General features: G+C 37.7%; 1 protein-coding gene across 1 annotated transcript in view; it reads left to right on the top strand.

The window, feature by feature from the left end:
* The first annotated feature begins 5995 nt into the window (after positions 1 to 5995).
* Positions 5996 to 26889, top strand: part of LOC131068695 (uncharacterized) — a 58750-nt gene continuing 37856 nt past the window's right edge. The window contains exon 1 of the mRNA XM_058003946.2: positions 5996 to 6386. Within this exon, the coding sequence (XP_057859929.2) occupies positions 6259 to 6386 (128 nt within the window). The 5' untranslated portion in view covers positions 5996 to 6258. The remainder of the gene's footprint in view (positions 6387 to 26889) is intronic.

A 26889-nucleotide genomic window follows, 5' to 3' on the forward strand; every position in this document is an offset into this window, starting at 1 on the left:
ATGGACTCTCTGTTCGGTTTAAACTTCCCAAATGGTTGTTGACTACTATCACCCTTATCACTCGGAGCCATAGGATTTGCTCGTTCCATTTGGCTCACAGTCAGTTGATAATTGTGAAGAGTTGCGCACAACTGTTGGAAAGAAGTAAACTCAGAAAACAGAAGTTTTTCTCTAATATCTTTTTGTAAATTAGAAATAAAGATTCTTTGAATATCATTGTCAGGTACTGGAAAAGAAATTTGAGAATACAAATGCTTATATCTACCAATGAAATCAGTCACTTTTTCTTTAACACCTTGTTTACAATGCATTAAATCAATCAAAGTAACTTTAGGACTTATATTGTTTTGAAATTGTTGAATAAAAGCATTTGCAAGTTGTTCGAAAGAAGTAATAGAATAAGAAGGCAACGAGCAATACCATTGTAGGGCTTTATCTCTTAATGTTCTAGTAAACAGTTTTGCAAGCAACCTTTGGTCATAAGCAAAATCGGTACATATTGTTTGAAAGGTCTTAACATGTGTTAGAGGATCACCCTTACCATTATAAAGCTCCAAATGCGGAATTTCAACATGTTTAGGGGGGATAGCTCGAACAATGTCAAGAGAAAGTGGGCTCGCAACATCAAATGTGGGCACACTAGACTTAGATTGATTCATAGAGGCAATTTGTTGCTGTAAAGAAGAGACAGTTTGTGCAAGATTGTTAATGGTCACTTCAGTCAAAGAGTTCATATTAGACGTGTTAGATTGTGATGGAGGTATTATGTTATTGAAAGAAGGTATTGATTGAGAGTAAGGTGGTGGGACACTATGATAGTTAGTCATAGGAGATGATTGGAAAGGAGGAACACTACAAGGAGGAATGGAATGGTTAAATGAATTGCCCCCTTGCGTCATGTTTATTTGTGGAGATATAATAGGAACACTCATTGAAGGAATGAATGAAGGAAGAGGGTTGATTGAAGAAGAGGGATTACCCCCATGATTGGTGATCATAGGCGGAATGCCTTGTATTGAAGTAGTCATTATGTTTGATGTAAAAGTAGGTATACTAGCAATAGGAGTTGTCAAAGGAATAGAATGATTGACTTGAGTAGGAGGTTGTGTATAACCCAAAGTTTGAGCACAACTCTTCATAGGCATCACATTCGAATCCACAATGTGTGCAATACCACGCAAAATATCAATTCCATTCTTATCATTTTGAACCAGACGTTTTAGACCCTCAATTAATGAAAGAGCTTCACTATCGGGGTATTCTTGAGACATCCATTGTCGAAAATCATCAAATTGGTTATCCAATTTCGAAAGTTGTTCTACAGAAACCTCATGGAGAGCTTCTTCATTATTAAGAGGATTAGAGGAATTACCCATGTCCTCGTTAAAAAGACCATTCAAATTAGGTTCCATCTCCTCAGTAATTAAACCTTGGAAAGACTTAATTCTAAGGCTTCGTCTAACGGGAATAGTGTAAGTAGGGCTTATTGTTATAAAACTCATGCACTAAAGAGAGAGAGAAGATTTTGAATTTTAGAGGTAGCAAATTTCAATAAAATCAGCTAATATCCTAGATTTAAGCTATTAAATACAATCAGGACAATCTCCCGAAATTTCAGAAAAAATGTCAGGGACCGTGGCGAACGGAGTGCACATGGTCCTTGCAACTTATTTCGAAATTTTCAGGGATGAAAGTTATGATGATTTTAAAGTTAATCTGAAAAAATTGAGTGATTTTACAATCTGTAGATAGGCCAAATTAAAGTTGCAATCTCAAAATTGAACCCTACCAAGATTGTTGAAAAATGTAAAATTTGAATTTTGAAAAAGAGAGGGAAACTGAAATTTTGAATTTTATGATTTTAGAGGGAATGCTGAAAGCAATGCAGGCTTTGAAATTTAAAAGTTGACTCAATTTCATGCAAAATTCAATTTTGAAAATGGAAATCAAGGTTGTTGCAATTAAACATTTAATTTCAAAAGTCACAAACTGCAAAAATTTGAATAAAGCATTGAAATTTCGAATGAATGCCAACACACTTTTCAGATTTAGGACTGTAAGAAACACAATTTTGATATGAATTTTAATTTCAACAAATTTTGAATGATTATAAGCCTTTATCCGAGCAATCACTAGACCAACTTTGACTTTAATTTTGAAAGTGTTAAAATTGATAAAATCAGCCAAAATTATGGATTTTAGCAGAAAAATACAGTAAGATCTAGCTCCCGATATTTCGGAAAAAATGTCAAGGACGATGGCGCTCGGGTTGCACACGGTCCTCGCAACTTTTTTCCAAATTTTCAGGGATGAGAGATATTGTGATTTTATTGCGGAATCCAAAATTACAGCCGATTTGGAGGTGTTTTGATTAGTGAAATTATCGGTCAAAGGTTGAATCAAGAGGGTTTTAAAAATTAGGGTTTTGACATTTAACCACTTAATTTTCAGAATTAAAGCACAAATATGAATTGACAATTTGTAATAGAAGGGTAGATCTGAAACAAGCATTAACAATTAAACATTCCACAAGTTTAATTACTAAAAAGAAAATTTTAGGGTTTTTATGCAATTAACCTCTAAAATTTGCAAAAGATCAAACATGGAAATGTAATTAAGGAAACAAAATTTTTCAGATCTAACCATGAATAATCAAAATTAGGATGTTCACGTCGGGTTCACCAAAATGTAAAGCGGAAAAATCAAACCCTAGTTGTTCTCCCCTCCCCAACTCCAAGGAGAGAGAAGGGAGAGTCACTAGGGTTGATGGTTTTCACTTAGGAGAGACTTTACATTCAAAAGAGGGGTTGAAATCCACAAGATCCAATCCCACGCAATGCAAGATTGGATTCTAAATGAGTTTCAAGGGTTAAGACATCAAGGATACCCTCTTTTGTAAAGAATATAGATAGAATGATTGAACTAGGAATGTATGTAAAGTAAGAAATATTCGCTTGTAAACAGAGATAGGGATATGGGATGAAGCTAGGAACCTGGAATTAGCAGTAAAATGTCGAGACGGTGCTGTTCTGCAAATTTGAGCGAAAGTTGACGGGATGATGGCGCCCGACGTGCACACAGTCCTCCGAAAAATCCGCGAAACGAAGGGGGACCTGTTCGTCCCTGCACAAGGATCCCAGATCTTCAATTACAGCCGCGTACCTGCAACCTACACACAGAAAAGAGAGGACGATTGGGGGGTTAGGGATTAGGGGTTTGCCTTTAGGTCAAACCCTGGTTTTGGAATTAACCAAGAAATGAGAATGTTGTAAATGTAAATGTTTGTAATGTAAACAAGTACTGATACCTTGTTGTAAGAATGTTTGTATTCTTACATGCGAAGGTGTAATGTATGTTGTATGTTGTATGTGATCTCCTCTTCAATGGTTGAATCCTTGTCTTGAATGCAACACCTAGCCTTGAATGGAGACTTAGAATGCTCAATTGCTTGAAGGAATACTTGAATGCTTGAATGTTTGTATGTTTGAATATTGCTTCCGCGTCTTGCTCTTGCTTATTTTCTTCCTCCCTTTCTAGGAGAGGAAAAGTAGTTTATATACTTGTCAATTAGGGTTGATAGACTGATTTTTCCGACCTTAGGCCAACCAGGAAACATTATTTCCCGAATTTCAAACTTAAAGACCCGATGCCCAAAAGAGACCGGGCCCAAAATAGGGCCAGGGACCAGGGCGCTGGGCGACCAGGGTGCTGGGCGCCCTAGTCCTGAAGGACCAGGGCATTGGGCGCCATGGTCCCACCTCCCGGGGCAGCAGGGTGCAAGGAGGGATTAGGCCAAGGTGCAGAAAAATGCAGTTTTTGGTGTCACAAGCAGGTTTCGGGGTCTCCATTCAAGTTCAACATTGCGTCGCCATCGTGAAGACCCAAATGCAGTCGAAATTGCAAGTGTCGCAATTTTAGGACGCTACAGTCACACATGTCTACTACTCCTCATGCTAGGTTCCTTCCAAAGCCTTGTATTTGAAGGTAGAAAGCTCAAAGATTTCCTCTAGGCCTCTAGTGGCATACATCACAACTTTTGCTGAGTGGCTTAGGAATTATGTTGTTTTCCATGGGAAGTTGGTGACCTGGGCTTGCTCGATTTGTCGATAGGGCATTGCCTTGTGTGCTAAGTGGATAATTAGGGTTCTCACCAACAATGAACCCTTGGAAATTCTTGTTTGCCATTGCATTTTCTCTAGCTTTCCTCATGGTCATTCGACTTGGAAAGGCTTGGATATTAGCACTCTCCTTACCATGAATGAATTGGTTCACATCTAGGGCATTTTTGCTATCAAAAGAATTTGGAAAGCCTAGGAAGATATCAAGCCATGGATCCATTGGGCTAGAGATGATTTTCGCAATGGCCTATCCATTAATCAATACTCCCTTTGGTGGTCTCAAATTTTCAATTCTCAAGGGAGGTCACTTGCTCTCTCAACTTGGAACAAAGCTTTGAGATTATTTAAAAGAGGAGTCATAATTTTGTTGGATTTCATTCATTTAACTACCAAGAACTTTCTCCCTTGGCTATACTTCAAGCTAAAGTATCGACTCTCCAATCATGACAGGGAGTCTTACCAACTAGTTCTTTATTCAATCCCCTTGGACTCATTGCATAAAATGGAGTGTGTTGCTTCAAACCTTAGTGGAAGGATTGAAAATGGTTTTTAGTTACTCCTTTTAGAGTTACACGCCCTTTAAGGGCCATTCCTAGCACCTCATCTACAAATGCTGGATCAACTCAATTTCCATTGGCACCTTCATTCTTCTCACAAGATTTAGCAAAAGAGGTTGCAAGGAGTTTGGGATATTGTTCTAGCCTAAATTGGCTCACTTTTCTTGGTGTTTGTTATACCAAGGTCTTCCTTTGGGGACTTGTCTCACCCACATGAGCATTCCCACTCTAAATTGCCCTTTTTGTTACTAGATTGAGACAAGCATTTTTAAAAAAAAAAATTTCCCTCGAGTTCAAGAAGGCTTGAATTAGATCCATGACTTTTTTAGGCCCTTCAAGCCTAAGCTTTTCTCATGGCACATGATTTACTAAGAGATTGACCTACACCCCCTCACAAGTTTACTTGGATCTAACACACTTTTAGGGTGGAATCTCATTCAACATATGGAAAGATAGAAATGGTGAATTATTTAATCATATTTTTGTTGATAAACGTCTTTCCTTATTTTCTAAAGTGTGATTTTCTCTAATGTGCTTATGCAGATTCATGTGCAAGCTAGTAAAATTTCACTTCAAGTAACACATCTCTAGGAGTTGTTGGACCAATAGGGAAACAAACCTTGCACTGTTGTCCAAGTCCCTCTTGACTCCACCTCTCCACGTGGGTGTCAACATGGACGTACCCACTCTTCAGGATGGGATAGAGATGACAACTGCATGAGTCTCACTCTCATGGTTCGATACCTCAGAATTCCAAGCACTTTGCTACTCATGGAGGATGGTCTTAGCCTTAACATCTACTTTCTCCTTAGAGGGACATTGGCTATCCAAACACCAACAAATTTCCTTGTATGCCACTTGCCATATCTTTGATTCACACTCAGCTGCCCTTAAAGGGTAATGTTGAAGACAATGTATTCACTAGTTGAGAGCCCATTGATAACTCTACCCTTGATGATGTTTGGGGGAAGTTAGATGATAATGATTCTCCTATGCCTGACATAACGATGACTACTTAATTTATGTTAGACTCGTGCTTGCATTTTTATGTTCAAAACTAGATCCTTTTTATTCAAACTGATCAATGTGCTTTTCTACCACTCCATTTTTTTTATTAATCAATATATTACTATTTCCTTTGAATTAATACAAATTAAATATATTCATTAAAGGAATTTTAAAAAATCATTATCCACCATTATCCAATAGGTGATAATTTCCTTAATCTAATCGAGATATTTTTTTAACCTTTACACCTGTATTATCCAGAGTTATTTTGATCTTTAGACTTGGTAATGAAGAGTTAGTTTGACCTTTACACCTGTATAGTCGAGAGTTCCTGACCAATTGTGTACACGCAGAAAGCTCAGCCGGCTTGGAACCCATACGGTTAGGAGCAAATCCTCATTATAAGCATTTTATAAAATCATCGTTTTTAGGAGCTTCCGATAGGTAGTTTTCACAGAGTTTTGATACCTGTAATCAAGCAAGAAAATCGAGAGGATGCGCAAATTAGAGGCCTGTATTTGTTGCAGGCAATAATCTTGGATCCACATCCCAATATCATAATTAGAATTACAAAAATGGAAAAACAAGAAACAGCCTGCATTCAGAGGGAGGAGGAAAACTGTAGCAGCAAGAAGCCCACTTTCTTTGGATGCTATTTGCTCTGCTCCCTCTGCCCCGGTTTCAGAGGAACCAGCTATATAGGGTAATTTTCGATTATGGTTTGACATAATGTTTTTGGTCATTTCATCTGTTTGTTCCTAGTAAGTCATTTTTTATAAATGGTTGGCAAAGGCCATGCCGGAGAATTTCACAATTATGAAAGGAATGAATTTATATTAGAATTTAGCTAAACTTATCCAAATACACTGTGACCATTGAAGCACGAGAAATGGATCCAATTCATAAATATTGGATGCAATAACAGAATCCCATACTTAATTTACATCCAACTTTAGAAGATATATGTTTATTCATGCTTTCAGTCAGATGCCCTGCTCAAATCTGCATCGCATCTATTGTGCCAATGCATTCCTATATGTATGGAGCAATTTTGCAAAGTTGATGCCATGTAGTTTGTGGGTCAGATATCCGAAATTATCGAGTGACTTGCGAGTAGACATGAGATGCACGACACTCAACTCTCGAGGATTCATGGACATCTCCTGGACTTAAAAAAATTAAATGGTAGGATTTAAATTATTTAAAAAATTGGATAATTGATGAATCCATTTTCCGAATTTGATGAAAAACTAAGCGTGTAGGATGACATCTCCTGAATTGGTAAATTAGATGAGATGGAAAATTTATTTCTGAAAATTGGCTAATTGATGAATCTACATTTTGATATGTGATGAAAATTAGCCCTTTGATTAGAATTAGCTCATAAACGTTTTCCTTTTTACATGTTGCTTGTTGATGTTGGCTCAAGCATACGTGATCCCCGGTCTAGTATCTAGCTCTCTATTCATTGCATCCCTGTCTATATTGACGTATTTCTCCTTCTCTGTAACTAAGTTCAAGATCAATCCGCTAGAACAATAACTTGATGAATTTCTAGACCTCAATTGGTTCTCAAGCTAGCCAATTTTTTGCATTTGGACCTTATTATCACTTCATTTGCTCGATCGTGGACTCGAGAGGACGGCATTTCACTTGATACCTCTCCTTCAATTGTACTGCTCTGCAACTGTTTTCAATTTTGTATCATGGAGCTACTTGGTGCCTTTGTGGATCTCCTCAAAGTGGTTCTCTCACAAGCTGCCATTTTGGTGACTTGCTGTTAAATCCAGAACATGGGAGACTGAAACTTCTATGGATGTCCCTCTCTGGTCAAGTGTAGCTTTCGCATCCTTGATGTCTATGTTCAATTTTATCTACTCGAAATTGACACTTCAGAAATTAATGGATCTCTTTCGAATTGTTCTCAAGTGAGTCACATTTTTGTTCAACATGAGGATCATAATAGGGGCTTAAATTGCTTGATATAGGCCATGAGAAACTGGCATGTTTCTCCCGTTCCAACTGTAGCCACAATTTTTTCTATTTACTTTTATCTTCTTGAGACTTGTGTTACGGAACCCTGCATACCTGAATCTCACCCTCCTGAAAAAGTAAAACAATTACCATGCTCTCTCATATTACTAAGATTTTGAGGGTATATTTTCAGTATCTCCACTGTTGTCATCTATGTCTACTCTGGCACAAATAATTTATTATATTCTTGGGCTGCCTAATTCTTATCTTCTATGTCTTGTGTCATGGCTAGAGCAGTTACTTTGCCAAATTTGAACCTTCTGTAACTTCCTCCCATCGCAATTCTATCCCCTTGTGTTATATGTGGTAGATCATCGTGGAATTCTAAACATCATCATCATCTACCCCACATCCGGTCCAGACCAATTCAGGATGCGCTACACTGAAAATCTTCACTGTGTGTTGACAGCGTCCAAATAATTCATTGTTTCCTTGCTTCTGTTAAGGGATGGAAACATCTCCACCCCAACATCACCAGGAACAGATTTCTGTTTAATCATCAAGGTTTGATGTGCTGATAAACAATCTCCATGATTGTTCATTTTCCTTGCTTATAACACATAAGTTATTATTTGTACATTCCTTTAGGGAGTGGAGGAACAACAATTATTTGTATTCTGCAAATATTTTCCATGTAGTTACTTTCAGATCAATACAATTTTGGTTACATATTATGGCCAAAATTATTTTTCAGGTGTGAATGAATGTGATCTTTTTCTCCTTATAGAATTATTGTTGTACATTTGCTTCCTTTGCAACACACCTAATTCTACATTTATAGTGTTTTGGCTCCCTGAATTTCCTAGGTTTCAGATCACCTTGATCACAACTGCCTCTCTATCTCGATTCTCATTATTACGGCACATAACCAATCAGTAAATAAGAAATATAAATTTCAAATCAATCAAATTTAATAGAAAACACTTTTGTACTCATTAATGGACTCATTGGATACACCTTGTCATTGAATTTTGCAAAAAAATAGAGTGTTTTGAATGATATCAAGCAATTTTTTAAGTTGCTGAGTTGTATTTTTTGGGCTTGTCAAGTTTTTGCTGAGTCCGAGTTTTCCAACTATGGTAACTTGTAATTGCATTTGTTTCTGTTCAAACATGCTGCATTTACTGTGGCCATCTCATCTCATGACTGCCTTTATACTCCAAATTTGTTGTAATAAGCACTTCTTTTGGTAAGGAAATCCATCTTGTTATTGGTTTGGGGACTCTACTATCTCTTAACACGGTTGAATAAAACACTCAACCTAACTGTGGGCCTCCTTGATTATACATCTAACAACTAATTTTCTACCTTATCACTATAGTTATTCATGAACAAGCAATAACTTTTGAACGATCCCTAATCAAGGTAGTTTGTATCTAATACACGTGGCTGCAATCAAGGCCCTTTTACGGTTTACCTCAGCTACATTTGTGCTACAGTGACCTGTGCTGATAGAAGAAACAAGATTTACTGCCCCTATTTTTAATACCTTTGTCACTGCATAGTAACATATACTCTTGGGATTTCCTTTAGAGGCATATTCAAAGCTTGATTCAACATGTGGAAATTTCGTGGAAACTTAATTGAATTCTACATTATTGATTTTCAAATTTTTTTTTGCAAAAAGTTGTGTTTATATTTAGAGTATAATATTACAGCTTATGGTACAGAAAACAGGGAGAGGCATTATTCCCCAGTATCATGTCAATCTATATCTTAAGAAAAGCCTTAGGGTGCTTCACAATCTCAAAAAATATCGGTCCCAGAATACACAAAATAAGTCTTTTCAATGCCTCAGGCACTTAAACACATATATGAACACAATGTGAAAATAGACATTGAGAATAGGGGTGACAGGTGATAAAGGGTTATTTGTTTTGCCTCTCCAACTGTTCCCATCAGCAGTTTCTTCACTCTTAGGTAAGAGGTGCCACTTGGTTTGCTTTTTGTTCTTCTTCCCTTTTTTTTTTTGATGAATAGGCCTTTAACAAATTGTATTAACTAAAAAGATAATAACACACTATCCACAACAAAAGGTGGGTAATAGAAAGGCACGCCCTCAAAGTCTAGGTAGGATCAAGTCCAAACAAAAGATGAAAACATATAAAGCAAGGCTAAGACTGAATATCAGTAAAAATAAATAAAGCTGCAAAGTGGCAAGAGCAACACGAGGGTGATCATGGTCATTAGCTTTACCCCATATATTGGTGGGGTTGGAATCGTCAAATAGGCTCCCAACTTGTAGGAGCACCCTTCTCCTCTAAGTTGTCATTTATAGGTTGTTGAGCACGAATAGTGGTGTAATGTTGTAAAATGTAACCCTTTTACAATTTCATATTCGTTTTTGGGCCCTTCCTTTAGTGTGCCTTATATTATGTCATTTCAAGCCTATTTGGCCCTATCATGTCCTACTGTTGTCAAGTACTCAAATTAGGACCTGATTTGGCACAATAAGGCCCAACACTCATCACTCCCCTTTTGGAGGCCTTTTTTTGGTTAGATTATGTTCAAACTTGCACATAGTCCTTTTTGGGCACCATAGCCCCTCTTGGTGCCATGGACCCTTTTGGGCACCATGGTCCCTTTTGGGTGCCATAGTTCCTTTTGGGCACCATAGTTTGAATGGGTGTCCTGCCAAAATTTCCTAAAATTTGAGCCATTATTAGTGTCAGCCTTCTCCTTTTCAATTCCGGTCTCAATTTTTGTATATGACCATTGGAAGTCAGCCTAAATGTGGAAATACTTTGAAAACCCTAAGAAGGCATCATCTCTAATTCATTTGATCATCAATTCATAATCTATCTATTTCATTCAAGAGCAAGTATTCCTTCATTAAGAGCGAATTTGAGTACAAGGAGCATCAAGGTACAACAACTTATGGTCAAGTATGTTTTCATGATGGATTTTGTTATGATTCACATGTTGCATCAACACTTGAAGGACTTATCCAAAGGGCATTGCATCACCACCATTATCAAGTCCAGTGTAATATAATTTCAATTTAGCATTTCATTTTAGATTTAACCTCTGTCCTACCAGTTAAGCTCTCTTTTCTAATCAAGCATTGTTATAGTAGAGGTTATTACCTACTTGGGGTTTGGCTTAGGCAAGCCACTATAGAACATTACATTTTTCCTCGGTGTATGCGCAAGTTACAAATCCAACAACAGAAGTTGCATATTTGTATAGAGAAAACTGAGACACACAATTCTAGATTTTGAACATGTGAAAACCCTAGACTAATCCAGTTAGCACCATAGTCTAATGCATTTTTACTGAATTTCAGAGGGAGTGATCTATGGAGCATCCTAATCCGATATCCAAGGCCTTAGTTGACAAAGACATCTTCAAGACTAAGGCGCCTAGTTCATAGTCTGGCATTTTCAGGCTCAAATTTGAGTGACAAGTTCCTTTTTGCATCTCAATTCCAGATTTTAGTTTATATTTTGCCTTTCAATTTTGTACTTGTCTGTTTATGTCGATTATTATCAATTTTGCACCATTTTACCTAGTCATTACATATTCACATCAAATCAAATGAAATCAAAAAGAGGAAATAATCATACACAACATCTAGCTCTCATTTTGGACTGAAGTTGGATCTTGGTGGCTATTTCCTCCAATGAATGATATTGATTTGGGGTCTAAGTTTATATCTCTAGGCTAGTACCCCATTTTCCATAATTTCAAGTGAAAATTGCTCGTTCCAAGCAAAGAACTTGGCAAAATCCAACCAATCGGGAGTATCACACCCATGAGAAGAGGTGAAACATGGCTAAGAGAGTTGAGATCACTTGTGAGCATCATGATCCCTAGAGCCTTGAGATTGGGATCCTTGATCTCATTTGGCAGATTGAACACAACCATGCCTATTCCCATAAGATGGAGAGTAGGCAGGATCTACAACTTTGGCAATTGCACAAGGAGCATTACCCCAGTGATCAAGGAGCTCTTGTAGATGTGCAACTTCCAACGCAACCTTGCGAGGTTGACCTAAATTTACATAAGCACATTAGAGAAAATTGTAGCTTTAGTGTATAGAGAAAAGTGAACATTAGTTGAATAACTTGAAAAAAGAGTTGAATTACTATCTTTCCAAATACTAAAGAGAATTTTCACCCCAAAGGCATCCTAAACCTAGACAATTTAAATGGGAGATAGGGCTAATCACCCAACAAAACCATATGGCATGAGAAAGGGTTGGGCCGAAAAGGATTGAAAAAGTCATGTATCCAACTCCAAGCTTCTTGAGCTCAAGTGTAGAACCAAAATAGATGCTTGAGAGTTTCTAGTTGTCCACAAAAAGGATAATGGGATGAGAACTCCTAAATGAGACAAACAAGAACCAAGTGTAAGATCTTGGTAAAGAATGCACCATATGAAATGAGCCAATTTAGGCTCAAGAATGATGTGATGTCCGCAACTCAAGCCATGAGGCTTAACAACTTAATGATTAGACTTTGTGCTATTAGTAAATCTCCATATTTCATTTTGATTGCAATTGCTTATTTCTTGGAGAGGAGGGATTATTTTAAATATAAAAATTCAACATTTGAGGGAGCTGCCCCTCTTTGAAAGCAGAGGAAGATCATCTTTACCATGATGGTTTATCCAATGTTGCAAGGTTTTGTTGCTGTCCATTGGGCGAATTGATAAAGAAAACACAGTGACAAATTCATTTGCTAACATACTCAAGACAAGTACAACACACAATTTACATGTAAACGCTTATGGGAGAAAACCACAACACAATATTGCTTATATATAAAATCTTCTTACAACTTTGTAGGCACTGACCCATAGGAGACACCAATCCCCTCAATTTTTAGGCACCGACCTACTAGAGGCACCAGCCCCCTTGTCTAAGCACCAACTTAGTGAGAGACACCAATCTTTCCTATTAGGAAGTGCCAACTTCCAAAACTGTACCAATATCTGCTCCATTATCAACTCCAAATCTGCTTGTGTATATATGATATATCTTTTTCATGCACATACTCTCCTTGTGATGAATGATGTATCTTTGTATCTCACACACTTCTTTCTCCTCTACTTGTTTATCAATTTTCACATATCTCACTCACTCTTTTTTTTCTTCTACTTATTTTTAAACTTCACATATCTCACTCACTCTTCTTTCTCTATTACTTGAAATATCTTTTATTGCTTCTTCATTTCTACATGCTTCTCTCTTAATAGATCTTTTTTACTCTTCACACATTGCTCACTTCATTCCACACTATCTTCTCTGTCTGCTCAAATTCGTATGAATCTTTTTAAAATCTACTCATAGATTTGCTCAGAAATCTGCTATGAAACTTCTTTAAATCTGCTCATAGATTTGCTCAGAAATCTGCTACGAATCTTCTTTAAATCTGCTCATAGATTTGCTCAGAAATCTGCTATGAATCTTCTTTAAATCTGCTCATAGATTTGCTCCTAAATCTTCTTGAATTTGCTTTGAGTCTGCTCAAATCCTCTTCATAAGTCTGCCTGTGTTTGAGTGATTTATCTATTATTTTCACACTTTTCTTCTCATGGACAATCTCCTTTATATGCCATTTCATTCCTCTTTAAAAGAGGTGATTCCTCCAAGAGATGCGTCTGTCCAAGAGGTTGGCCTTCCTTAATAAAACCATTTTAATTTACTTTAAAAAACATTTTGATTCTTCCAAGGTGGCACTTACATGAGGGAGGTCATAAATAAGTATTTATAAGATCAATAACTTGGAGAAGATATCCTCACTTCCACTTCATGCTGAAATCCCCGGACTTCCACTTGCTAGTGAAATCCATGACCTACTTGAACCAACTTCCTATGGCACCCAAAAAGCCCGGCCTGTCTTGGAGTCCTGCCACTTGGCTATCAAAATCCCAACTAGGATGTAGATGCCCTCCATTTTTCTGAGATCAATGCTTGGTGAAGTTGAACACTTAATGATTTGAAGGATAATGTTGCTTGAGATTGGTTAAGTCAGCTAAGTTAGAGTGGAAACACATTGAATGGTTCATTGAGCAAGTTGTATTGATATCTTGAAGTCGTTTCCAGTGACCCCCCAAGTCCATGACGAGCTGATGAACATTTCCACTTGCTAGCAAAATCCACGACCAGCTGAGATGACTTCCATTTACCCTCTAGAAGCACGACCAGCTCTAGGCCACTTCCACTTGACACTCAAAAACCCAGCCTAAGGACATAAAGAGGTGATTGCATTGCTAGTTGCCTTCGTGAATGATGTTTGTGCTGCTAAGATGAGAATGATTTCAATGTTTAAACATGCAAGTGATAAAAAACGATGAAGAGATGGATGCAAATGGTTAAGGGAGGAAGTTGTCACTTCCAGTAGGGGTCAAAATCCATGACCACCTCATGGTCATTGTCAGTGACACTCAAAATCCACAACCACCTCATGGTCATTGTCAGTAACACCCAAAATCCATGACTAACTTAAGGTTATTGTTAGTGACCCCTAAAAAACCCGATCACCTTGCTGTGATTTCCAAATACATGCCCAAAACCCTGGCCAGCTTTAAGGCATTTCCACTTGGACTCTAAAGGTCCGGCCTGAGGAGAGACAATGAAGAATATGTTGCAGGCTTATCACCTTAATGAAGATGAAGATCCCTTTCATGAGGCAAGAGAGGAAGTTACTACTTCCACTTGGGGTCCAATTCCACTACCAGCTGATGACCACTTCCACTTGGGGTCCAAATCCACGACCAGCATACAACATTTCCAGTGTGGCCCCAAAAGCCCGGCCAATCATGTTTTACTTGCTAGTACCTATCAAGAAGCCCAACCAAGCATATAGCACTCCTAGTAGGGGGTCGAAAACCGGACCACCTTTGGAATTACTTCCAATGATCCCTTGAATCCACGGCCAAGGGCAGATTGAAAAAAATCAGACCTCAAAGAGTGAAGTCTCAGACTAAAATCATGAACAATCAGACTTCAAATATCAGTTAAGATCAAACCTTAAAAATAAAAAAAAATCAGAACTTAAGAGAACCTGAAATCAGAAATCTGTCCTCATGTCAATACCATTTCTAGATTAAGCACTTGATTATTTAGGTGTTTCTCTTGATGTTTGGTTATTGTGACCAGTCTTTCAGGTTTGATACAAGGAGCTCAAGAAGAAGTGAATTCTCAGACTGAGAACAAGGAATTATATCAGACCAGGGAAGGATGAGATCAGAAATCAGAGCTCAAAGGGTATTGTTCTCAAAGATTGAAGTCTTAATTAATTTATGTTTGCTTTTCAGGTTCAAGGTTGGATGCGTTTCAACATCATAAGGCAAAGGTGGATCAGCATTCAAGAAAGATACAAGATCAAGACAAAGGCCTTCATAAGGCAAAGGTGGATCAGCATTCAGGAAAGATACAACATTAAGGCAGGGAACACACTACAAAGAAGGAGAGAGAAAACACAAGTGAAGGAATCATGTTCCAAGGATAAATAATCAACACACCTTCAAGGACGCCATTGAATGAAGGATGAAAAGACAGCAATGAGCATGCAAGATCAAGAGCTAAGATATTCAAGGACATCATATTGATGATGAAGGAAATGTTATGACTATCTTGAATTTCCTCTAAAAATCCAAGAAATTATTGCCAGTATAGCAAAAGAGTAAATCCAAGACAAAGGCTTTGAGTGAAGGTGATCAAGTTAGAGAGATGATGCAATTTGGGAATATTCTCCCACCACCACCTCAATTACTAAAGGCGCTTGGAAATGTTGAATATCAAGAGATATTGCCTCATCACAAACTCTTATGATGAGTTACAAGGAGAAAGTAGTTGAGGTGGTGCCCAGTCATCATCAAATCACCTTCACGCATCACTCCAAGTCAAAGCATCTAGATTCAATGTATTTGACTAATCCGTCAAAGAGGATAATTACCACATGCGGGCACAAAGTTTGATGTACATAATCTCATTTATTGGTCAATCATTCAAAGAAGGACATGTGTCCTAAAAATGTAATTTTATCATTGGTCAAGCATTCAATGCTATGTAATGGGTGCAAGAAACCCTAATTAGGGTTTCTATCTTTCAATCTCGGCCATTGATGTGGATTTGATCATGGCCATTCAAATATATTGAGAGCACTATATAGGGTTTGCTCTCCTCATTTGTAAAAGTCAATAGTGAATAGACTTTAGATAGCGAGCAGCTCGTTGTTAGAAGTAGAATAGGAGAAGGTAGAAATTGTTGCCAAGCTGGTAAATTAACATGGCGGAATGTGTTGTTTCTTGTACATATTGCATGGTTTCTTGTTAGATCCTAATCCTAGATGAAGTTCATTGATCGTATGGAGTAATGCATGGATGTTGATAATTCCTTGTTCATACTATTTGTGATTGGATGATTTTCAATTGTAGTGCATAGTTAGCTTGAACATTAAATGTGCTAGTTCAATTGTGGATGTGTTTATTCAAGTTGCACCAGTGTATTGGGTATTTGGATGAATGTTTCATATTATGAAAACCTTTCGTTTTGTGTAGCTGTTGGTAACATGGTGAAGCAAAGCTTGGTTGAAGGAATGTGTCCATCCAAGCGTGATCCATTATTGTCATTGATCTTAGGAATAGATTAGATCACTCTAAATCCTTTATCTCTTTTTCCTTTTTATTTAAAATCAAGTAAAATTCCATGTTCCAGCAGCATTCAAACATTCAGGTTCAATGTAAGTCCCCCTTGTGATTCCAGCAAATCACATCACAATCACTGAGTCTATCCATGTATAAGGTCAAGAATTGACTATCGAAACATTGGAGTTGTCTTGTTTGATCACATAGTTTAGCATCTGAGAGGTCTTTGCTCAAGAGAGGATAAGATACTTAGTATTTTATTCTATGTTTGAAGGTGTCATAAAAAACACATCAACAGGGTCCTCACTCAACCTCCCATTATTCAAATATAATTCTTGCTGTCATTTTTGTTATTTAGCACTAGCCTCCAAAACAAGTCGATGTGGAGGAAGAATCTAATACTTTCAATTGATTTTTAGAAAGCTACAACTACATGCAACCCACGATCTTCAGCAACGATTTCTTGTTTCCCACAACTCCTATCATTTCATATGAGCCAACCAAATCATGAAGCAGCAACCATAGGAAGGAGAATACGATAGTAAAGAAAAGAATTCCACACCCTTACGTTTGCTCGTTTTTTCTTTGAGTTGTTCGTTTTGAAATTTTTCTTATGAATGTTCAAAATTCTTAAGCCAACTCAAATAGAGGAAATCCTTGCTATGCCAGCTCTTGCAATCCCACAAATACCTTATTAGCTGTCAATATCCCTTTGGCAACTTGCGTTAAGCAAATCAAATATAATACGACAGAACTTTTAGACAAATCAATGCCCAACCAAAAGCTTAATGTTTTGTTTAATAATCTCGTCTTTTAGTACCCAAACCATCAAGTCAAATCCCTACAGCTTACTTATTCTCCAACTATCAATAAAATATTCAATTAATTTTCCAGGTTCTAAACAATGAAGTCAATCAACATTTCTGTTACGCCCAACAATAGAGAATTAATTTGATCAATTAGGGAACACCCTTGTCCAACTCCATAATTAATAAATCTACAATGTTCCACTCCATTTAGCAAATAGACATGCAACTCAATGAACTTCACAAACTGAACTGCAAACCTGATAGAATTGAACCACTGTTCAAGTTTTTGACCTTGAAATCTGCAACTTCTTTTCATCCAAGCTAAGACTCCACACGAATCTCACTGCATTTACTAGTGTAGATCTTCCACCACCGAAGCCAATCTTCTCCTAGAGAGTTTTCATCCTCAAGAAGGTAGAATCAAACCAAGTTTGTAATGTCCTTGATTTCTGCTTGGGTCGACTAGCCCAATGATTAAACAAATTAATAAAATATTAAATAATAAATAAATAAAATTTATAATAAATGTTAATTATTAATACATTTTATAAAGTTGCCTCTATAGGCATGTGTTTTTTGTGGCGGTTTCTATTTTGGCCGACTTAGCTGGGTGGATATATATAGAGGTGTTTTGGGCTCTTTCTGGCATCAAAGAATCTCATTTGTGAATGCATTAAATAAATGTCAGTATTCTAAGATGAAACCCTTAAAAGATTCTAATCGGGTGGGATGATACCCCTGTCCATTATCTATGCTTTTACACTCAGCTTTCTGCCCTTCCTGAGTCAATTGTTATTACAGGTTTGATCACCATTAGGAGGTGAAGAAGGGCAGAGGTAGAAGCAGTTGGCGGTTGCTGTAGATGATTTAATAGTCCCTCAAGCTTCAGATCGTAGTAACTCTTGCAAATATAAATCTCCTCCTTTGTTGTATGTCTATCAACATCAGCAAAGCAAGACTGCTGGACACACAAGGAGGAGCGATCTCAATTATTTGACAAGGCATCCAACCTTAGAACTATTCCATGCAGTCAACAGAGAAGGTCGAGATTAGCTCAAGCGACGATTTGGTGTTATAGACCAAGTGCTGGTAATGGTGTGTAATCAAGCTCCATTAAGAACTTTGTGTATTTTAGAATATTGAGATCTGTAGAGTGCTATGTCTGAGTGCACACTTATCCACTTATAACCATCATTTTGCCTCCTATTATTCCAGTAGAAATCCAAGGGTAAACAAGATATATCTTGATGCATAAGGAAGTTCCGCAATATCCAATACAAGCAAAAGTATTGCAATTGCATGACTTATTCAAATTTGCTCGGATTTTCACCAAATTTGAAATGTGACATCTAGGACACTAGGAAAGTCCCACAATATCTAGTAATAGGAAGAAGTTACACAATTGCATAACTTCCTCAATTTTTCTTGTATCCTCCCCAAATTTGAATTGTGACATCCCAAACACTAGGAATGTTCTGCAATATCCAATAACAGACAAAAGTTCTGCAATTGCATAACTTCCTCAATTTTGCCTGGATCTTCCTCAAATTCGATTGAAATGTGGCCACCCATTTGGCTTTTCTCCAAGGTTAAATTATCACTTGACAATAAACCAATTGGAATTCTTTGAAAATTGATTACCAACTTCTACAAGAAAAACAAACAAGAAATTAGACAAACAAGAAAGCAAGAAAAATGTTTTTGGTTGATGTAGTTTTGCTTGTGGACCTAGATGCTCTTGCATCAGACATGCCGGGTTAGTGAAATGTTCCATGAGTTGGAAAATCATGAATATTTTGGAAATTTGTGGAATCAGAATTCCATACTTGGCTAGCTTTGCAACACTTAGCCAAGAAGTTTCATTTGCAGCTTTGTTCTTCCACTAAAGTATTCTATATATTCCTTTTCCCTAGCTCTCTTAACCACATGCGAATCAATCACTCTTTCTACATCTTCAATCTTCTTCTTAGGAAATTGAAATATCTATTTTTGTCCATCTTGCAAACTTGAGTGCAAATCCCCTTGTAAACTTCTCTCCCCTTTGTTAAACTTTTATAGATCAGCAACATTGAAAATGAGAGATATGTCTATCCTTGCTAGAAGCTCAATCTCATAGGCATTAGAGGAAAAAGTTCTTAGCACGTTGCATGTGCCTATTTTCATCCATTTTAACTTATCGCATGTTCCTTGTGGGAACCTTTCTTTTCTTACATGTGCTAAAACTAAGTCACCTACCTGAAATTTGTGTTCCCTTCTGTGCATATCAATACGTTCCTTTCATTTAATGACACTTCTCTCGAACTTTTCCTTCACCTCTGTTAGGAATTCATGTTAGTGTTCACATGGGATAGGGTGTGTGAGGTAAAGTAATAACTCACGTAGTAATTATGTTTGTTACTAATATTAAATTATCTGTTAGGCTTGTTAATCATATGTAGAATTATATTGTTGTATGGGTGTATGTTTGTTTGAGTTGTTAAAACAACTCAATTAATTAGTGAGTTGCTCCTATAATGTAGGAACCCAAACTCCTATAAATATGTAATCCATTGAACGAATGTGAGATATTGAAGCCTATTAGTTTGGTTGCAAAATTGTTCTATGCTTCTATATTTTTGCTCAAAATTGTTTATATGGTATCAGAGCCCATTTGAGATCCTTGGCTAGATTGGCTGAACTTAATTGCAGGCCTCGTGAGCTCTTTTGTATTGGTGAGAAGATTTACCCATACTTCGATCGTGTTCACTGTCATTGGCCTGCAAGTTGGGTTTTAATGTTAAGTCAGCTTTGTTTGGAGAGGTCATTTCTCCAATTGGGATCTGCCTCTGTCTGTAGACTTGTGTACCATTTGTATTTGTCGGAGCTTCTATATTAGATCAGTGGATGCTATCTTTGGCTCATTGTTCTATATTGTAATTGGTTATCTCGTGCCAAATCTTGAAAGCTCATATCTCATGTGAGAGCATTATGTATTGTGTAGTGCACTGGTGATTTGTTGTAGAGGACTCGTATACTGATTTGTGACTGAGGTTCTTTGTCTAGTCAGTGCATCTACCTGCTATGTATCCCCTAGTCACTGCTCTTTGTCTTGTGTGATTGGCAGCATTTATGTCATTGGTTCGTATCCCTCAAATTGTGAAGCATCAATTTTTTGTAGAAACATCCTCTTGACTAGGGCTTTGAAGAGGCGCTATTGATTGAACTCCATTACTGTGACAATTTTGTAGAGAGGAGGGTCTGATTTTAGAAACAGTCGAGATCATACTTGTATGTTTGCTGATACAATTGTTCGTTGCAATTTATAGTCACTTGCTCATATTTCTACGCATCTGTCCAGACATTACCCTAGGTTCGACCTCTGTTCAATTGAGGAAAAACTGAGGACACAGAAAAGGGAGTTATAAAGAGATTTGGTGTACCCATTAGTTTTGAACCAGTGGATAGTGTCGTGGTAAATCACTTGTATGTGAGTCTGATATCAAGGAGAGGATTTGATATTGATTCATCTCCATTAGTCAGCCCGATATCTTCTAGATGCATTCTTTAATGACATCCTACCCTCCTCTCGATGCTCACATTGCACCCTTTGGAGATGCACATTAGAGTATGTAGCAGCACAAGTTAAGAGGAGTGCATATATGTGTTTAGATTTATTGTTGAGTGAGCATTGGAAGCAAATAGGTATTGATGAAGAGCTGGTGGTGGAATTTTAAGTTGTTTTGGTCATCTTGTTGTGTTCAAGCAAGTCAAGTTCTCTCATATCTTAATATGAGGACATGTTTTGTCTTTTGTTTAGTCTCTTAAAGCCTATGCCTGTAGATTGAGTGTTTCAAAAATTTGTATTAGTTCTTATAAAAATATTTTATTTGTTGTTTAAAAGTCAAGTTGTGAATAGGCTCCATTTTCGCAAGTCTTTAATAGTCATCAAAAGTGACACAGAATTTTATAAATTGTTCCAATTGTAAATGGATGCATTATCGCTTGTATGCGACGTCCATATTGAGGGGGGATATTTTAAAAATGATCCTCAAAAGCCAAATTTGCTAAGTTAGTAGCAAATCTATTGGAGGATGGAGGCACAGGAGGTTGGAGGACAATCAACGTCCTCTCGTCAGTCACCAATGACAGGGTCGCTTATCAGCTCTGGTGGCATTTTATTTTAATGTATGCAACATGATATGATTTGTTTTTCAGTGTTCCTAGTTGTGTGAATAAGTGGAATTTCACATTGGGGGGGGGAATATAACCAATGTTCAATTCCCATTTGTGATATGTATGTTGATTTCTATATAACTTCCCTGATGTACAAGCATAGTGGCGAACAACAGCACCAAAGTTAGTCAGTTCATGGATCTTGAATGGGTTTGTGGGAGGATCTAGAAAACCACACGAAGTGGACAATTGGTGGGTTCCTTTTCATGTCCAAGTTTGTGGTAAGCCTGTATGAAAACCATGAAAGGTTGATAGGGGTGCCTTTCATTTTAAATCAAGATCATGAGAGTTGGGCTTACTGCAGATGAAGGTTGTGAGTTCTACCATGTTCACACTAAGGGGGGTGTTAGGAATTCATGTTAGTGTTCACATGGGATAGAGTGTGTGAGGTAAAGTAATAACTCACATAGTAATTATGTTTGTTAGTAATATTAAATTATCTGTCAGGCTTGTTAATCATATGTAAAATTATATTGTTGTACGGGTGTATGTTTGTTTGAGTTGTTAAAACAACTCAATTAATTAGTGAGTTGTTTCTATAATGTAGGAACCCAAACTCCTATAAATATGTAATCCATTGAACGAATGTGAGATATTGAAGCCTATTATTTTGTGTGCAAAATTGTTCTATGCTTCTATATTTTTGCTCAAAATTGTTTATAACCTCCTCATGTAACTCATGAATGTATTCAAAAAAATCTTCTACCCATAGACTATTTGGAATGGGCTTCTTCCTGCACTCATGTTTACCAAATTTTTGTAAGAAAATCCTTCTTGTGTCAAGGTTGTTGATTTTTATGATCAGATTTGCAATATGCAGAAACACAAAAATACAACACATGAGCAAAATAGGACACAACACATATCCTAGGAAAACCCTCCTACTTGAGGGAGAAAAACCCAGCAACAATATCTCTTATATGTTGAAGTAATTTGATTACAATATGGCCAACACAGCCAATTATGAGGCCACTAACAAGGTGTTGATGTGTCTTTTGTACACAACCAAACACAGAATAAAATACATAAAGGTACCTTATCCTCTCTTGAATAAAGCTTCCCTGAATGCTGAAGATCTCGCAGAAGGATCAATCAGAGTAGCTCCAAGGTTTTGATTATAGGTTCTCCACGTGTGGATAAGCTCTTTGCGGTATGATGTGATTTTGCTGGAATCACAAGGGGACTTACATTCGATAACCTGAGCGTCTGATTTGCTTTGGATATCACTGGAATGTGAGTCTTTACCGATCCTTGATTTTTAAAAAAGGGAAAAGGATAAGGGTTGGAGAAGGATCTAATTCTAACACTAAGAATGTAGGAGCAATGGATGACCTTTGATGAAACTTTAACTAAGTCTTACTTTGACATGCTAGAATCATCTCCACAAGGTTAGTGCGATCTTCTAAGGAAAGCTTTATGATGTTCAGATCACCGCTACAAGCATAAACACCGTCAGGTTGATGCATATCAATGAATGATTCTAGTTTACTATGCAAGTCAAGTTTGCAATCAACAAATCTCTAGTAGTATGGATATACAAATTTCACCATTGATCATACAAATTTCTTCCATTCATCTAATAACATGAAATTAAATTTGAGAAGTATAGAGACCATGCAAATTGTAGAATCGACACATAGAATTCATCATTCCTTCAATGAAGTTTACATGTCTTTTGCAACAATGTCTTGGCAACAATCTTTGCCTTCTCTTTATACTCTACTCTAAAATGCTATCTACTATTGAGCTACTAATTATTGACTATCTCTCTTTTGTTAACTCCTAAGTATTAACTAATCTCTGACTATTAACCTTTACAAATAAAGAGCCAGGACTTTATATATAGAACCCCTTTACAAATTGATGGCTTTGATTGACTTAGAATCAATGGCTAGGATTACAAGATAGAAACCCTAATTAGGGTTTGTTATAACAAACTTCCTTAGCCAATGAGAAAATTACATTCCAGGAGTGAGAACCAATAGGAAGCAGGGGTAGGTACATCGAAGTTTGTGCCGTCCCTGATAAATTAGGTTCATTGAATCTAGACATGCTGAGGTGGACCAATCTGATTGGAGGAAAAGTGACTGGGATGCCACTTTGTCTGACGTTTGTATCTTGGTCAATCCTACTTTGTCCTTGATGCGAAGAATGATGTACCTCTTTGACTTCCATGTACTTGATGAGGCCTCCTCACTGTCAAGTTTTCTTTCTCTAGTAGCATACCTCGCCTTGAAGTGTTGGTGAGGTCATTCTTCTCTGTCATCATGTGGTTCCTTTGTGTGGCCAAGTGAAGGTTTTGAAGATAGCTGGCAACTCCTCGAACACTTGCAGTCTTCCAACGCTTCAAAACACCTTGAGTCCTCCTTATGCATTTGGAACATCCTTGATGATGATGGGCTTAGAATAGGTCGTCCTCGTCCTGGCCTGATTTTCTTCCATCTGCAAAACAAACCAAAAGATGATTAAGTATGCATGATATATCTATCTTAACATAAGATTTCTTACCTTAAATCATCAACAAGAAGGCATCAAAATGGAATTTGCTTAGGATCCTCTCTAGGGACATGCCCTATAAGACTTTCACTCTGGACCCTTTGGAAGGGTCAGGAGCAAAATTTGCTATTTTGCTCAATTTAGACCTCATTTCATCATTTCATAATCTTAGGCCTAGTCTTCAAACCTCTTCTCGTCGTAATCTCAAAACTAGCCCTTTGCCTAGCTCAAACAAGGTGAAAAATAGGAGTTTCAAATGATTTTGCTCTGGACCTAGGCCAAGGACAGGACCTATAGAGAATTTTGCTTTGGACCCTTTGGAAGGGTCAGGAGCAAAATTTGCAATTTAGCTCAAACTTCATCATCACTTTGCCTTGAACTTCTCTTGACCTTTGAATTGCTTTCTCCTGAAGACATCATTGATTTGACCCCCCAAAAGACCAAAAAAGAGGATTTCGCTTTGGACCTTGGCCAAGGACAGGACCTATAAGGAATTTCGCTCTGGACCCTTTGGAAGGGTCAAGAGCGAAATTTGCATTCTTGGCTCAAATTCTTCACATTTTGTGACCACAACTTGCTCAAATGCATGTCTAAGGATGCCTCTAATCTCAATCAACACTAGGTTTGATGCAAAGTTGGAGCAAAATAGAGGTTTTAAGAATTTTGCTCTGGACCCTTTGGAAGGGTCAGAAGCGAAATTCTTCCTTAGGCTCAAATTCTATCATTTCTCTACTCCAAAATGCCTCCGCTCAAATTCTATCATTTCTCTACTCCAAAATGCCTCCCAAGGCAAGCATACACTAGTCTTCTCTCCACCAAGGCCTAGGAATCCATCTCTTAATCTCAATCATAGGCAAACTAGATGATTTGGGGAATTTTGCTCTAGACCCTTTGGAAGGGTTAGGAGCGAAGTTCTTGATTTGCTTGTTTTCCTTCACCTAGATCTATCCTTCTCACTTTCTATACCTAGACTCACATCTTTGGATCCCTCTCCCATGTATGCAACACTTGTTTGACCCTCAAAATGGCTTGATAGGAGAAATTCGCTCAATTCGCTCAAAAACATGGCCAGGTACATGACCTATTTAGGATTTCGCTCTGGACCCTTTGGAAGGGTCAGGAGCGAAATTCTAGTTTAAGCTCAAAATCTTCATCATTGGTGGCCACAAGCCCTTCAAAGGCATGCCTAGGGGTATCTCCAAACTTATTTCACCTTGATCAAGGTTTGTCTTGACACAAAATTTGGAAGAAAGAATAGGTTTTAGGAATTTCGCTCTGGACCCTTTGGAAGGGTCAGAAGCAAAATTTGCATTTTGAGCTCATTTCTTCATTTTTTCAACTCCAATCCACCTCAAAAGGCAAGGACACATCACTCCACTCCCATCCACGCCATAAAAACCAAGGATTTGACCTTCTCCAAGGGAAAAATAGGTATTCTTCAAGAATTTCGCTCTGGACCCTTTGGAAGGGTCAGAAGCGAAATTCAAGTCGAAGCGAAATTCCTTCACATTTGGTGATCACAAGCAGCTCAAAGCCATTCTTAAGGACATCTTCAATCTTAATTTACCCTGATCCACACTTGGCTTGACACAAAATTGAGAGAAAAAGGTAGATTTTGGGAATTTCGCTCTGGACCCTTTGGAAGGGTCAGGAGCGAAATTCACATTCTAGGCTTGACTCTTCATCTCTTCAACTCCAATCTTCTTTGCAAGGCAAATATACACCACTCCGCTTGCATCCACGCCATAGGAACCAAGGATTTGACCTCATCTAAGGGGGAAATAGGTGTTTTCAAGAATTTCGCTCTGGACCCTTTGGAAGGATCAGGAGCGAAATCCATGTTCTAGGTTGGTTTCACACTTCCTTCATCCAATCCACCTTCAAACTTGATCAAATTCACCTCTCCTTATCACCATCAAGTCTATTTGGCACCTACTTAGCTCAAAATCTTCACTTTTCAATGCCTTAGGCAAAATAGAGGGTGAAATGAGGATTTCGCTTTGGACCCTTTGGAAGGGTCAGGAGCGAAATTCTCATTCTAGGTTGATTTTCACCATTTCATCGCCTCAAACCTCCTTCAAAGGCAAATATGCATCAACATCACTTGAAACCATGCCTTAGAAATCCAAAACTTGGCCATAACAAGGAAGAAAATGAGTTTTATGTGAATTTCGCTCTGGACCCTTTGGAAGGGTCAAGAGCGAAATTCTTCCTTGAGCTAATTTCTCACTTCCTTTCTCCTTCTCATGCTTTGGACATAACTTCTCAAGACTTCTTTAATCATCATCAAACTCAAATTGGCATTTACTGCAAGATTTTGTGAAGAAATAGGGTCTACAAGAATTTCGCTCTGGACCCTTTGGAAGGGTCAAGAGCGAAATTCACCTTAGGCTGTAATCCTGACTTCATTTTTCACATTTCTTCACTCAAACAAGTGTTTTTCCTTCACTCAAGCTTGGGAATGGGTTAGCTCATAGTCTTGGTCAAGGTGGAGTGTCTTATAGAGGAATTTGCTCTGGACCCTTTGGAAGGGTCAGGAGCGAAATTCCTGATTAGCTCAAGTTTCTTGACCTATTCTGATCATCTCACCAAGTCTGGCCTTGTCTAAGGCGTTCCCAGATCATCTTCACATCAAATCATGCCTAGGACTTCATCATTCGTCTATTGGATCAATCTTAAACCCTCACAGATGATATTGACTCAGGAAACTTCACTGATTTCTTCGAACTTAGACCAGACACAAAAGCAAAACTTGACCTAAGGAAGGCCTTAAAGAAACCTTGACCTAGACCATCTGCTGACTCACCCTGGCTCAAGAAGAGCCTGCTATCTTAATGATCCCTCTAACAACTCTCCAATCCAAAGGCTAATAGACAAGAACCTAAAAGACCTAGAAAACAAACCCCAGAAAGCAAAAAGTAGGGGTCCCCATTTGCAATGGGGCGATATGTGAATACGTCACAACACAAGGCCGATCTGCAACTATAACAATAGCGCCAATTTATACTGTATATATTGACCTCTTTGATGTAAGTATCGAACTTGCTGAAGTCTGAATGC

The sequence above is a fragment of the Cryptomeria japonica genome, chromosome 6, assembly GCF_030272615.1.
Source record: "Cryptomeria japonica chromosome 6, Sugi_1.0, whole genome shotgun sequence".
NCBI lineage: Eukaryota > Viridiplantae > Streptophyta > Pinopsida > Cupressales > Cupressaceae > Cryptomeria > Cryptomeria japonica.